We start from the raw sequence: 14609 nt of genomic DNA on the forward strand, positions 1-14609 counted from the left end.
GGATTAGCATATTTCAAATAAAAATGAAATACTACGCTAATATTTTCAGCAAAAAAAAACAAATCTTTTAAATCTTATCAAAATTAAGCTTAATTTACTATACTCTGCGAAAAGCTGGAGAATCTGTGTAGCAAATTAAGCTTAATTTTCATAATATATCATGGATTTAAGCAAAGTAACGACTGCTTCTATCCAATCTTTTAAACCTAACAACTTCTACGGGTAATAAATTTACTTTAATATGTATTTCTCGTTTGCCTGTTTTAGTTATTTCAGACGGCAAGGAATCACAAGAACCTTGCCAACCATCACCATGCGGACCAAACAGCCTTTGTCGTGCGGTGAATGGCCACAGTGTGTGCACTTGTGAAATCGGTTACATTGGGACTCCACCGTCGTGTCGACCAGAATGCATAGTTAGCTCAGAATGTCCGCAAGACAAAGCTTGTATTAACAAGAAATGTGTTGATCCGTGTCCAAACACGTGTGGCCTTAATGCACGTTGTCAAGTTGTAACCCACAACCCTATTTGTAGTTGTACTTCTGGATACACCGGAGATCCTTTCACCAAATGTAGTCTTGAAGAGAGTAAGAATTACTTTTATTTATTATATAGTTTAATTATTGTTTTTAAAGAATAATATAAAAAAAACACATCTGTATTTCAATTAATAACCTATAACAGTCCACTGCTGGACTAAAGACCTCTCCCGAATAAAGGCTCATAATCACCACGCTGTGCAAACGCCCAGACGGGTTGGTGATCGCAGTAGATGGTAGTAAGTAGCACAAAAGGCTGCTAGCCGTATTCTGTTATATTCCCTGAAATGCCTCGTACGACAGCCGCGGGAACAGGAGGGGTGTTGACAACTGTATTCAGGTCTGTCTTCACCCCACGGCTGGTATCTCAATAGTTAATTGAAATACAGAAATGTATTAAGAAGTAATGCCTACTTACAGCAAATTTAAAATTACAGGAACTGTGCCCACAAATCCTTGTGTTCCTTCGCCCTGCGGACCAAATTCCGAGTGCCGTGTAATTGGAGATCAAGCTGCGTGTTCTTGCTTAACTAACTATATTGGAAGAGTACCAAACTGCAGACCAGAATGCACAATTGACCCAGAGTGTCCTAGCAATGCAGCTTGCATCAATGAGCGCTGCAAAGATCCTTGCCAAGGCGCTTGTGGATTAAATGCACTATGCTTAACCATTAATCACAAGCCAATGTGCTCATGCCAGCAAGGGTTTACTGGTGATGCTTCTAGGAGCTGCAATCAAATTTTAATATCAAGTTAGTATAATTTCAATTACTATATTTATAGTGTCTTGTAGTAATGAACGCTTAGTCTGGTGTGATGAGGCGGTCGTGGCTTGTTACCACCGACGACTAACGACTTTAATAAAACTACCATACTCCCCAACACTCTAGCCCGCTACCACCTTAGACTGCATCATCACTTACCACCAGATGAGACTGCATTCAATAGCTAACTTGAAGTGGAATAAAAAAAAGAATGCAATGGTGAGATTATTGTTTGATTATGATAAGGATCGTCGATCCAAGGCGTCTTAATTTCAGAGACTATGAACGTCCCCCTGGACACGGATCTCTTCTCTTATAAGAGAGAGAAGCTCTGAAAACAGAAGCTTGAACTTTTGCTTGAATGCAGGTTTGCGGGTTTAGAAAAAAACTAAGCATATTTTATAAAATTGTATTTTCAGCTACAGAAATGACTCCAACATCTAGTCCTTGTAGTCCATCTCCATGTGGACCTAACGCAGAATGCCGTGAAAATAATGGCGCAGGAGCTTGTTTCTGCTCCGAGGGTTATGAAGGTGATCCATACAATACAAACGGATGCCGGAGGGAGTGCGAAAGTAATGACGACTGCTCTTTCAATTTGGCATGCACGCGATTTAAGTGTATAGATCCATGCCCTAGAACCTGTGGTCAATTAGCTCAATGCATTGTTGAAAATCACGTTCCTGTATGTTCATGCCCCGTGGGCTATACCGGAGATCCGTTTTTCGAATGTAGAGAAATACTTTTAGAACGTAAGTAAATATTTTTGATTAAGTAATCATAGTAATACAAAAACAATAAAATCAAATTATTTTATTAAAATTAACTTACTTTAACACCTTACAGCTACTCCAATGAGAAACCCATGTGAGCCTACTCCATGCGGACCGAACAGTCAATGTCGCCAGGTTAATATGCAGGCAGTGTGCTCATGTCTTCCGAATTATATAGGCTCTCCTCCATCATGTAGACCTCAATGTGTCGTAAACAGTGAATGTGACACATCTAAAGCATGTATCAATCAAAAGTGTGACGATCCTTGTCCAAATACATGTGGTCTTCGAGCGCATTGTCTTGTTAAAAATCATAATCCAATATGTACATGCCCATCAGGAATGACTGGAGACCCATTCACACAGTGTTATAGTATGTATTTTAAAATGTAACTTAATGAAATAATGTACATTTAAATATATATAGCAAATATTAAGTATTCATCCTTGTTTACAGCAATACTGGCTACAACTGATCGACCTCCATCATGTACTCCATCACCATGTGGGCCACATTCACGTTGTCAACTATTAGCAACTGGGCCTGCTTGCTCATGCCTGCCAAGTTATATTGGTTCTCCACCGTCATGTCGCCCAGAATGTACCATTAACTCAGAATGTCCAGCAGCTTTAGCTTGCGTCAGACACAAATGTGAAGATCCCTGCCCAGGTTCATGCGGAGTTGAAGCAAATTGCCATGTTTTGAATCACGTAGCAGTGTGCGTATGTAATGAAGGATTTACAGGAGATCCTTTCTCTAGATGTTTGCCAATAAGAGAAGGTACATATAACTATATATAACTTAATAAAGTTTTAATAAGCTTCAGGCTTCGGGTTCATAAAAAAGTTTAGTGTGATATTAAGCAGGTTATATTTTTGAAAAAGATTAAATAATTTTTATTTTTTTCAAACCGTTACCAAAATAGTAGTAGTACAAACACATACCGCGCGACCTTGTCCGTGTTCCCGCAAGCATATAGCTTGTTTATACGTTCTTAGAAATAACTACTATACATATATATTAATATATGCATATATATACAGATTTGTAAATGTATTGTACACGTTTAATGCAAACGAAACCAATTACTTGTGTAATATTTATAAAAATATACTGTATATAAATATTACACAAGTTATTTGTTTTACAATCACTTTTATTGTTATTGCAGCACCTACGACACCTCCACCGTCAGATCCTTGTAACCCATCTCCATGTGGACCAAATGCAAAATGTGATAATGGCTTCTGCACTTGCTTACCTAATTACAGTGGTAATCCGTACGAATCATGTCGACCTGAATGCACCGGAAGTCAAGAATGCCCCAGGGACAAAGCTTGTTTCAGAAATAAATGCCGCGATCCTTGCCCTGGTGTCTGTGGTCAAAATGCAAAGTGCGATGTTATTAACCATATACCGAGTTGTTCCTGTATTTCTGATTACACTGGTAATCCGTTCACCCACTGCCAGCCGATTGAAAAAGAAAGAGCACCTCCGAAAGACCCATGTCATCCATCGCCATGTGGACCTAATAGTATATGTAGGACTACAGATAACACGGCAGTTTGTGCTTGCGTTGAAGGATTCCAAGGTTCTCCACCAGCATGCAGACCTGAATGTGTCGTCAGTTCTGAATGTCCGTCAACTAAAGCTTGTGTCAATCAAAAGTGTATTAATCCATGTATCAATGCATGCGGCTTGTCAGCACGATGTGAAGTAATAAATCATAGTCCTATATGTAGCTGTAATCCAGGCCAAACCGGAGACCCATTCAAGAGTTGTTACGATGTGATAACAACACTTCCTGACCCAGTCGATGCTTGCAATCCTTCACCGTGTGGTCCAAATGCATTATGTATTGAGCGAAACGATAAAGCAAATTGTAGATGCGTGGATGATTATGTTGGACAGCCACCAAATTGTAGACCGGAATGCGTCATTAATCCCGATTGTCCTTCAAATCAAGCCTGCGTCAGGAACAGATGTATTGACCCATGCCCTGGATCTTGTGGTATAAATGCTGATTGCATTATTGTAAGCCACACCGTTTCATGTATATGTAAAGAAAAATATACCGGAAATCCTTTCTTACAGTGTGTGCCTTTAGAAGGTAATTTTCATATTTTAATTTAGATACTATCCACGAACATAATTCAAAAAAAAACCTATTTGATTTTTTATAATATATTTTATATTGCAGAAAATGTTGTCAAACCATGTGACCCATCTCCGTGTGGAGCAAATGCAGTTTGTACCCAACGAGACGGTGCAGGGGCGTGCTCATGCCTTGATGAATATCAAGGAAATCCATATGAAGGCTGCCGACCTGAATGTGTTCTTAGTTCAGATTGTTCTGCCGATAAAGCCTGCATAAGAAATAAATGCGCAGATCCTTGCCCTGGAATATGTGGAACATTTGCAGAATGTACAGTTGTTAATCACGTTCCAACATGTGCCTGCGTTAAAGACTACTCTGGAAATCCATTTGTACGTTGTGAGAAAAGTGAACCGTTACATGAAATAAGACCGTGTCAACCTTCACCATGTGGTCCTAACAGTGTATGCCGAGAAAATGGCGAATTAGCGTCTTGTGAATGTTTACCAGAATATATAGGAGCTCCACCTGATTGTAGACCTGAATGTACTGTGAGTAGTGAATGTTCATCAGATCGTGCATGTCACAAATTTAAATGCGCTGACCCTTGCAGAGGCACTTGTGGATTAGGTGCACATTGTCAAGTTATAAACCATAGTCCCTTGTGCAGCTGTCCAGCAGGCAGTACTGGCGATCCGTTTACTGCTTGTCGAGAAATAAATTATTCCGAAATAGAAAAACCGATTGAACCATGTCAACCTAACCCATGCGGTCCTTATAGTGAATGTCGTGGAGTTAACGAATATCCGTCGTGTTCTTGTATGATTGGTTACATCGGAGCTCCACCAAATTGCCGCCCAGAATGTCTCGTTAATACAGATTGCCCATCTCATCAAGCATGTATAGCAGAAAAATGTACAAATCCTTGTGAAGGTTCTTGTGGTTTTAAAGCACAATGCAGAGTGCAAGACCATATACCGATTTGCAGCTGTCCAACTGGTTATTCGGGAGATCCTTTTATACAATGTTCCGAAGTAATAGGTAAGATAATCAATGATTTAACTAATAGTGTGCTCACAGTAGGTACGTTTGTCTTTAATGTTTTTAATTTAAGATTTATATTTGAATAATGTATGTCTAAAAATAATACCATTATCCTTAGCTATCTACAATTTTTTATATAATTATTAAGTATTCATAGTTTATAATTTACTAATTATTTTACAGTTACACCAACTCCTGCATATGATCCATGTAATCCATCACCATGTGGCAGTAATACTGTATGCGAGTCCGGATCATGTTCATGTGTACCCGGTTACTTTGGTGACCCATACTCGGGATGTCGTTTAGAATGTAGTACTAACGGTGAATGTTCACCAAGTCTTGCATGCCAAGGCGGAAGATGTATCGATCCATGTCCGGGAGCCTGTGGGACTGGAGCAACATGCTCTGTGAATAATCATATACCGTCGTGTACCTGTCCACCGAACACGTCAGGAGATCCATTTGCATTTTGTACAGAAATTACTTTAGACGGTAATGAGATAGAATGATTTAATTCATATTATTTTAAATGATTAAAATAAGTGATGAAATACTGACTTAAATAATATTATTTTTACAGAGAAGCCAAGGTCACCTTGCAGTCCATCACCATGTGGTCCATATAGCGAATGTACAGTGAGTGGTAATGGCGCAGCTGCATGTTCATGCAAAATTGGCCATATAGGTTCTCCACCATCTTGCCGACCGGAATGTCTTGTCAGCTCGGAATGTAAACTTCAACTGGCTTGTGTCGACAGACGCTGTCGCGATCCTTGCGAGGGTGCATGTGGTCGTGGAGCTCGATGCCAAGTAATAGCACATTCTCCGATATGTACCTGTAATGACGGATTAACTGGCGATCCTTTCAGTTATTGCTACCCGTTGCCAGGTAAAGAATTAATTCAAATATTCATTTTGAACTTATTACTAGCATCCTATTTATAGATAAACTGCTGAACTAGATGGAACTAGAGCGAACTCAACTACAAATACCACGCTCAAATGCTGGTTGGCGGGCTTTCATCATTTAAATTATACGCAAGTGAAAAACGACAGACCTAATGTAATCTCTAATTCGCTTAACCTGATCTCTAAGGCACTCTCTCAACTGACTATAATGATAATTATATATAGTCATCATCATCATCATCATCATCATTATCATCATCATCATCATCATCATCATCATCATCATCATTACATCAAGCTATTGATGTCCACTGCTGAACTTATAGGTCCGATCCAAACTCCACTATTCTGGCCCGGCCTGTAATACCAAAATACCACATAATTTATTTTTTACTCCCCAGAAACGAATCCGGTCCCTCTTTATCCGTAGTCAAACATGCTTACCACTAGACAAACGACTCATGATATAAAAAAATATATTTAATTCATTTTTTATTTTTAGCATCTCCACCTACACCTGAAGATTCTTGTCAGCCGTCACCTTGTGGACCTAATTCGATATGTCTTAAAACCGGAGAGACACCAGCTTGCAGTTGCCAAGCTGGTTATATCGGATCACCTCCAAATTGTCGACCAGAATGCACTATAAGCGCTGAATGTCCAGCAACGTTGGCGTGTGTAGCATTACGATGCAAAAATCCTTGTGCGCAAGCTTGCGGACCCGGTGCCATATGCTCTGTTGTAGACCATCGTGCAACTTGTGCATGTGAATCTGGTTTCCAAGGTGATCCTTTCCAGGGTTGTTCACGTACCCAAGGTAAGATTTATTTCTCATTTAACGTGAATAAATATTGTGGTAAATATAAATGAAACAAGTGTAAATCTGTAAAAAATACTTTATATTTTTAAATGTATCAAAAGGGTTAAGAAATACAATTTTATTAACATTGCCAATATCATAGCGAACAGGTAATTTGCGGATAACCATAAGCTTTGCAAAGCGTGATAATTCATGCTTTAAATGTGTGCTTAAAAATTGTATTTACGGTCACGCCTTACACAGTCTACTAATTTATGATAGAGTTGCATTGATGTTTTAGCTTTAAAGCTTTCTGGCGACCATGCCCGCCGGCTAGTTTGTGGCCAAATTCATCTTTGCGATTTCTATGATACGCTTAAAAATTAAACAAAACATTCGGAATTGGAAACTTAAGTTATTTTTAATCATTTAGACTTTTTAAGTGCTTTCAGAAGGGAAGTAACATTATTTATAACTTAATTTTGTGAAATTAATGCCTTGCTTATGATTGGAGCACGCGGAGATAACAACGCACTTACAGTAAGCTTAGGCCGTTCGCTGAGACGGCCGCTTTTGGATGGGCGGCAGGATAAAATCGCCGTCGTCATATTAGAGAGGTCACTAAATGTCGCCGAGCCCAGTAAGCTTCGACTAACGCTTCGGACCAAGGAAGTGCTTCTACCAGGGTGACTGAGTTTTAATGGGTAAGTTAATTCATAAATTATAATACTATTTCAGCTCCACAAAAGTATGAATACTTAAATCCCTGTGAACCATCGCCTTGCGGTGCAAATGCAGTGTGTAAAGTACAAGGAAATGCCGGGTCATGTACATGTATTTCGGACTATTTTGGCGACCCATATCAAGGCTGCAGGCCAGAATGCCTAGTTGATGCGGATTGCCCCTTGGTTTTAGCGTGCAGCAGAAATAAATGTACTGATCCTTGTCCAGGAGTATGTGGATACAATGCAAACTGTTACGTCACAAATCATAAACCAACATGCACTTGTAAAACAGGCTACATTGGGAACGCGCTGTCCATGTGTTCTATTATGCGAGGTAAGTAAATAAGCTTTTCTATTAAATTCAACAAAAGTTATGTTTATTTTACTAAGTGGTATTAATATTTTAAGGTGAAGATTTAGCAGTGACGAACGTTTGTAATCCATCGCCGTGCGGAGCTGGTGCTGTGTGTAGAGAAATTAACGGGCAACCAGTATGCTCATGTTTAAACAATTTCGTTGGTTCGCCTCCAAATTGTAAACCAGAATGTGTTGTAAATGCAGAATGTAAATCAAACAGGGCTTGTATCAATAACAGATGCATTAATCCTTGTCCTAAACCCTGTGGGAAAAATACTGAATGTAGGGTAATAAACCACAGCCCCGTTTGTTCCTGTCTTCAAGGATATTCTGGAAATCCATTTACGACATGTAGTCAAATAATGCGTAAGTTTTTTTGTTATTACTTGGTATTGTATGATAATACCGTAAGTATTAGTTACCTTTACTCATATTATATTTCTATTTAATTTTTAGATATATCTGCGATAACAACAACATCAACAAACCCTTGCATTCCATCACCTTGTGGCCTTTATGCAGAGTGTCGAAATAACAATGATTTGGCATCGTGTTCATGTCTGCCATCTTATACGGGTTCGCCGCCTTTCTGTAAACCTGAGTGTATCATTCATTCCGACTGTCCTAGCAACCAAGCATGTGTAGGTGAGAAATGCCGAAATCCTTGCGACGGCGCATGTGGAATTTATGCAGAATGCTTCGTGCAAAATCACGTACCCGTTTGCTTGTGCTCAGAAGGATTTACTGGTGATCCGTTCCGCGAATGCAGACCAAGACCGCTAACAGGTGAAAATCTCAACTAACTTACTCTTGTTTATGTGTATTTAAACCAAATACTGAATATATAAATATAATTTGCAGATCCTACGCCGGAACCGCAACGCAATCCATGTTCGCCAAACCCATGCGGACCGAACACAAATTGTGAAAATGGCGTTTGTATTTGTTTAACTGGTTATCACGGTGATCCCTACCTTGGATGTCGACCAGAATGTATATATAACACGGATTGTCCACAAGATAAAGGCTGTCAACGTAATAAATGTGTAAATCCTTGTATTGGTACCTGTGGAACAAATGCGATCTGCGATGTTAATAATCATATCCCTATGTGTACATGTCCAAAGGGTATGAGTGGTAATGCATTCGTTGAATGTAGGCTTGTTACAGGTAACATATTTTATTCTTGGATAATTTTTGGATATTTATATTTTATAAAATAATAATTTTATACAATATATTTTATTTTTAGTAACAAATGTCAACCCGTGCAACCCATCCCCATGTGGACCGAATAGTCAGTGCCAACAATCTAACGGCCAAGCAGTTTGTTCGTGTTTACCTGGATATCGTAGTAGTCCACCGACATGCAGGCCAGAGTGTATAGTTAGCCTTGAATGCTCCTTAAAAGAGGCCTGTCAAAATCAAAAATGTGTAAACCCTTGTATTGGCGCGTGCGGCGTGTCAGCAGTGTGTGATGTAATAAATCATAATCCAATATGTTCATGTCCGCCATCATTTACTGGAGATCCATTTTTAAAATGCACCATATTAAGTAAGCTACTTTTTTTTAATTTTTTTCTGCTATAAAATTACTTATTTTGATAATAAATCTAATACATTGTTTTTAGTTGAACCAGTACAACAAAATGATCCATGTGATCCTTCGCCATGCGGGCCACATTCAACATGTAGAATAAGTGGAGCGGGTCCCGTATGCGCATGTTTAACAGGCTACAAGGGCTCTCCACCAAATTGTAGACCAGAGTGTATAAGCAACAATGAATGTGACTATAATTTAGCATGTCTCAATCAAAAATGTTCTGATCCTTGTGTGGAAAGTTGTGGAACTAATTCTGAATGCAGAGTTGTAAATCATTCACCTATGTGCGTATGTCTGGCTGGATTTTCAGGAGACCCATTTTCACAATGCAATCCCATAACCTTAGCATCTCCTGAAATTTTGAAACCTTGTAGCCCAAGTCCATGTGGCTCAAATGCTATATGTAGAGAACAAAGAGGTATCGGAGCTTGTCAATGCCTGGATGACTACTTTGGAAATCCATACGAAGGTTGCCGACCTGAATGTGTAATCAATTCTGACTGTGCTCTTAACAAAGCTTGTTCAAGAATGAAGTGCATAGATCCATGCCCAGGTACTTGTGGTACCAACGCTTTATGTCAAGTGAATAATCACTTGCCGAACTGTATTTGTCAAACAGGATACACTGGGAATCCATTCAGCCACTGTCACATTACGCAAGAACGTAAGTATTGTTACCAAGATAAAGTTCTAAAACAAAATGCCAACGTACCGTATTAATATTTCATATAGGCCACATAACAATATATTTTCGTTTATGTAGAATTTTCTGAATCTTATTTATTTTATTTGATTAATCATTTCTGGTAGAAATCTATAATATTAATATATTATAATATATATATTATAATATTATATAATATCAGGGTCCTATGAATTTATCTTCTTTTATCGTTTTAGCTCTACTAGCTGATGAGAATCCATGTAACCCATCTCCATGTGGCGCTAATAGTCAATGCAAAGAAGTAAAAGGCCAAGCCGTGTGTTCTTGTTTGCCTACTTTTATTGGATCACCACCTAACTGTCGCCCAGAATGTATTGTAAGCTCAGAATGCTCACCAAATTTGGCTTGCATCGACCAAAAATGTTCTGACCCTTGCATAAACAGTTGTGGTGATAACGCAAATTGCAACGTTATTAACCATAGTCCAATTTGTGTATGTAAATCTGGACTTACTGGAAATCCTTTCACTAAATGCTTCCCTATAAAAGGTAACTGAACACTTATATTCTTTAAGAGATTCTCGTCATGATTGATTATCAGATTGTTAACTTTTAAATTATTTTTCTTACAGTATCTCAACCACCGGATGTTATACAATCCGAAGATCCATGTTTGTCATCACCCTGTGGTCTTTATGCCGAATGTCGGAATATTGGAGGTTCACCTTCATGCGCGTGTCAATCGGGTTATGTTGGTAATCCTCCCAATTGTCGACCTGAATGTACAATTAATTCCGAATGTCCCAGCAATCAGGCATGCATTAATGAGAAATGCCGCGATCCATGTTCTGGAGCATGTGGTCTTAATGCCCAGTGTACGGTATTCAATCATATTGCTCAGTGTGGATGTGTGGAGAAATATAGTGGAGATCCTTTTACACAGTGTGTTCCAAAACCACTTGAAGAAGGTAAAAGTTTGGCTATTTGTGCTTCGCTATTTTTACAATTTTTTTTTATTTGTTTTGAGATACAAATAGTTTTTTATTGAATACGTCTATTAAATTAAATATTGTATTTATTTACAGATTTCTATGAACCAGATCTCTGTAACCCTTCACCGTGCGGATCGAATGCACGGTGTAATAACGGTGAATGCACCTGTTTATCTGGATATACAGGCGACCCGTATTTTGGTTGCAGACCAGAGTGTCTTGTCAATAATGACTGCCCACAAAACAAAGCTTGTGCCAGAAACAAATGTATCGACCCATGCATTAATACCTGCGGAAAAGAAGCAGAATGTAACATTTACAATCATGTACCAATGTGCACTTGCCCCGCAAGTTACACAGGAAATGCTTTCCTTGAATGCAGAAAAATTGTAGCGATAGAAGCAATTAATCCTTGCAACCCATCCCCCTGTGGACCTAATAGCCAATGTAGAGAGATGAATGGTCAAGCTATTTGTACATGTTTACCTAGCTACAAAGGAGCCCCTCCCACTTGTAGACCAGAATGTGTCACTAGCGCTGAATGTGCTTTAGACCGGGCATGTTCTGGACAGCGTTGTATTGATCCATGTAAAGGAAACTGCGGTATTGGTGCTCATTGTCAAGTAATAAACCACAATCCTATTTGCTCATGTCCAGCCGGTTTAGCTGGCGATCCCTTCCTTAGATGCATAAAACGAGGTTAGTATTTTATGCAATAGTTATTTGTTTCATTAGTCATATAATACATCGTACCTTTTATTTGTATAACTAGCTAAATGCTTGCTTTTCTTCTTCTTGCGGTGCCTCTCCGACTAGCGAAGGTTGGCAGTCAGCTTAAATTATTGTCTATTTTTCGCGAGGCGAAATAGTTCTACTGAACTCGCGATTCCAGTCCACTCTCTGATGTTACGAAGCCAGGACTTTTTTCTGCGACCAACGCCTCCAACTTTTCCCAAATGTTATTTATTTATGCATATGTTACTTTCTGTTTTTTAGATATAGAACTGCAAGTACAAGTCAATCCTTGTGAGCCGTCACCGTGTGGTCCCAATTCTATTTGCAGAGAAGTAGGAGGCTCGCCATCTTGTGCATGTCTCGACGAGTTTCTTGGAAGTCCACCGAATTGTCGACCTGAGTGTATTGCTAACAGTGAATGTCCAAATGAACTGGCTTGTATTAATCAAAAATGTAAAGACCCCTGCCCCGGTTCCTGCGGATTTGGTGCGGAGTGCAGAGTACTAAGTCATGCACCTCAGTGCCTTTGTCCCGTGGGATATACTGGAGATGCCTTTATAGGGTGTAACGTTATGAGCGTACCCCTTACACCATGCTCTCCCTCACCTTGTGGACCTAATGCGGTGTGTAAAGAATACAAAGGCGCCGGTGCATGTATTTGTCTAACTGAATACATAGGAAATCCATACGAAGGTTGTCGTCCCGAATGTGTAGTCAATTCAGATTGTCCCGTAAACCAGGCATGTATGCAGAATAAATGTAAAAATCCATGTGGTAACATATGTGGCCTTAATGCAGTTTGCAATGTAGTAAATCATCAACCGATTTGCGAATGCCTCCCAGGACTAACTGGAAGTCCATATCAAGTGTGCACGGAAAAAAAACAAGGTAAGATTTAATAAAATATAGAAAAATTTATAATATATAAATATATTTTTGAATCATAGTGTCGTAAAAATTAAACAAATTTGCTTTTACTGGTAAAAATCACAAATTTATACTGAATACACTTTTTTTTCTTAATATGAATCAGTTTTATGCCTATATATATTTTAAACAGATATACCGGCAGAGTCTAGAAATCCGTGTACACCCTCGCCATGTGGACCCAACAGTATTTGCAAAATATCTAATGGTCAAGCTGTGTGTACATGTCAACCAGAGTATATTGGATCACCTCCTAGTTGCAGGCCAGAGTGCCTCGTAAGCTCTGAATGTACGCAACAGCAAGCCTGCATCAATCAGAAATGTAAGAACCCATGTGAAGGCGTATGTGGCTCAAACACTGATTGTAAAGTCATCAATCACAGTCCGATTTGTACCTGTGAACCGCAACATACGGGAGATCCATTTAATCGGTGCTTTAAAGGTATATTATATAATGAGAAATAATTTTCTTTATTGTAAAACTTGAATTCTTGTAGTAACCATTGTTATTTTTCTTGCAGTAGTTGAAGTTCTGAGTGTACCAACAAATCCATGTCTGCCATCACCCTGCGGACCATTCTCGCAGTGTTTGGAAATAAATGGTTTACCATCCTGTTCATGCTCCCCAAATTACAGCGGTAGTCCACCAAATTGTCGACCGGAATGTACTGTTAATACCGATTGTTCAAGTGATAAAGCATGTATAAATGAAAAGTGTGTCGATCCATGCCCAGGCTTGTGCGGTATCAATGCGGATTGTAGAGTTCAAAGTCACGTATCGATATGTACTTGTTTGGAGGGCTATGTTGGTGATCCATTCACGAGATGTTCTTTAAAACGTGAAACTGGTAAGAATCTTATATCACTGATAAAATTATATAAAAATAAATTATTTATATTATTTATAATTAATTTTTCCAAAACTGTATTCTTTCAGAATCAGTAGCTACAAATCCTTGTAATCCCTCTCCATGCGGGCCGAATGCTATTTGTAATAATGGTGCATGCACATGTCTACCCGAATATCACGGTGATCCTTACTTTGGTTGCCGGCCTGAATGCACGATCAGCTCTGAATGTCCAATGAATAAAGCATGCGTGCGACAACATTGTGTGAATCCTTGCGACAATACCTGTGGTATTAATGCGCTATGTGAAATTATTAAGCACATGGCAATTTGCACATGCCCGCCAAATTACTCAGGAAATGCATTTGTACAGTGCAGTCCAATCAAAGGTATTTATTGTATTAACTAATAGCATTGTAGCTTTATTTTTGCTATCGTACTTATAACTTACGTTACATGAGTGTTGTGTTATTTATTACAGACATCGTTCCGCAAAATCCTTGTCAGCCAAGTCCTTGCGGACCTTATAGCCAGTGTAAAGAATATAATAGCCAGGCCATATGCTCATGTGCACCTAGTTATCTTGGTGCGCCCCCATCATGTCGACCCGAATGCGTTGCAAGCTCTGATTGCCCTTTAAATAGAGCGTGCAGTAATCAAAAATGCATTAATCCTTGTGATGGTGCTTGTGGTGTTTCTGCAATATGTCAAGTGATCAATCACAATCCAATATGTTCCTGTCCTACAGAGATGACAGGAGACCCATTCACAAGATGCATTTTTATTCGTAAGTATATTCTGAATTACAATATGTTTAAAAAAACGGATTTG

The 14609-nt window shown here is 39.0% G+C and overlaps 1 protein-coding gene across 1 annotated transcript in view; it reads left to right on the forward strand.

Annotated features, from left to right (window-relative positions):
* LOC120624656 overlaps positions 1-14609 on the forward strand; it is a 111844-nt gene that overhangs the window by 57257 nt on the left and 39978 nt on the right. Inside the window, exons 47-70 of the mRNA XM_039891324.1 lie at positions 268-588; positions 978-1292; positions 1724-2056; positions 2151-2450; positions 2535-2858; positions 3250-4188; positions 4279-5214; positions 5401-5712; positions 5801-6109; positions 6632-6946; positions 7667-7987; positions 8062-8376; positions 8467-8796; positions 8872-9180; positions 9263-9565; positions 9642-10277; positions 10514-10825; positions 10909-11244; positions 11362-11967; positions 12265-12891; positions 13064-13372; positions 13452-13778; positions 13868-14167; positions 14260-14565. Coding sequence (XP_039747258.1) covers positions 268-588; positions 978-1292; positions 1724-2056; positions 2151-2450; positions 2535-2858; positions 3250-4188; positions 4279-5214; positions 5401-5712; positions 5801-6109; positions 6632-6946; positions 7667-7987; positions 8062-8376; positions 8467-8796; positions 8872-9180; positions 9263-9565; positions 9642-10277; positions 10514-10825; positions 10909-11244; positions 11362-11967; positions 12265-12891; positions 13064-13372; positions 13452-13778; positions 13868-14167; positions 14260-14565 — 9741 coding nt within the window. The remainder of the gene's footprint in view (positions 1-267; positions 589-977; positions 1293-1723; positions 2057-2150; positions 2451-2534; positions 2859-3249; positions 4189-4278; positions 5215-5400; positions 5713-5800; positions 6110-6631; positions 6947-7666; positions 7988-8061; positions 8377-8466; positions 8797-8871; positions 9181-9262; positions 9566-9641; positions 10278-10513; positions 10826-10908; positions 11245-11361; positions 11968-12264; positions 12892-13063; positions 13373-13451; positions 13779-13867; positions 14168-14259; positions 14566-14609) is intronic.

The sequence above is a fragment of the Pararge aegeria genome, chromosome 6, assembly GCF_905163445.1.
Source record: "Pararge aegeria chromosome 6, ilParAegt1.1, whole genome shotgun sequence".
NCBI classification, from domain to species: domain Eukaryota; kingdom Metazoa; phylum Arthropoda; class Insecta; order Lepidoptera; family Nymphalidae; genus Pararge; species Pararge aegeria.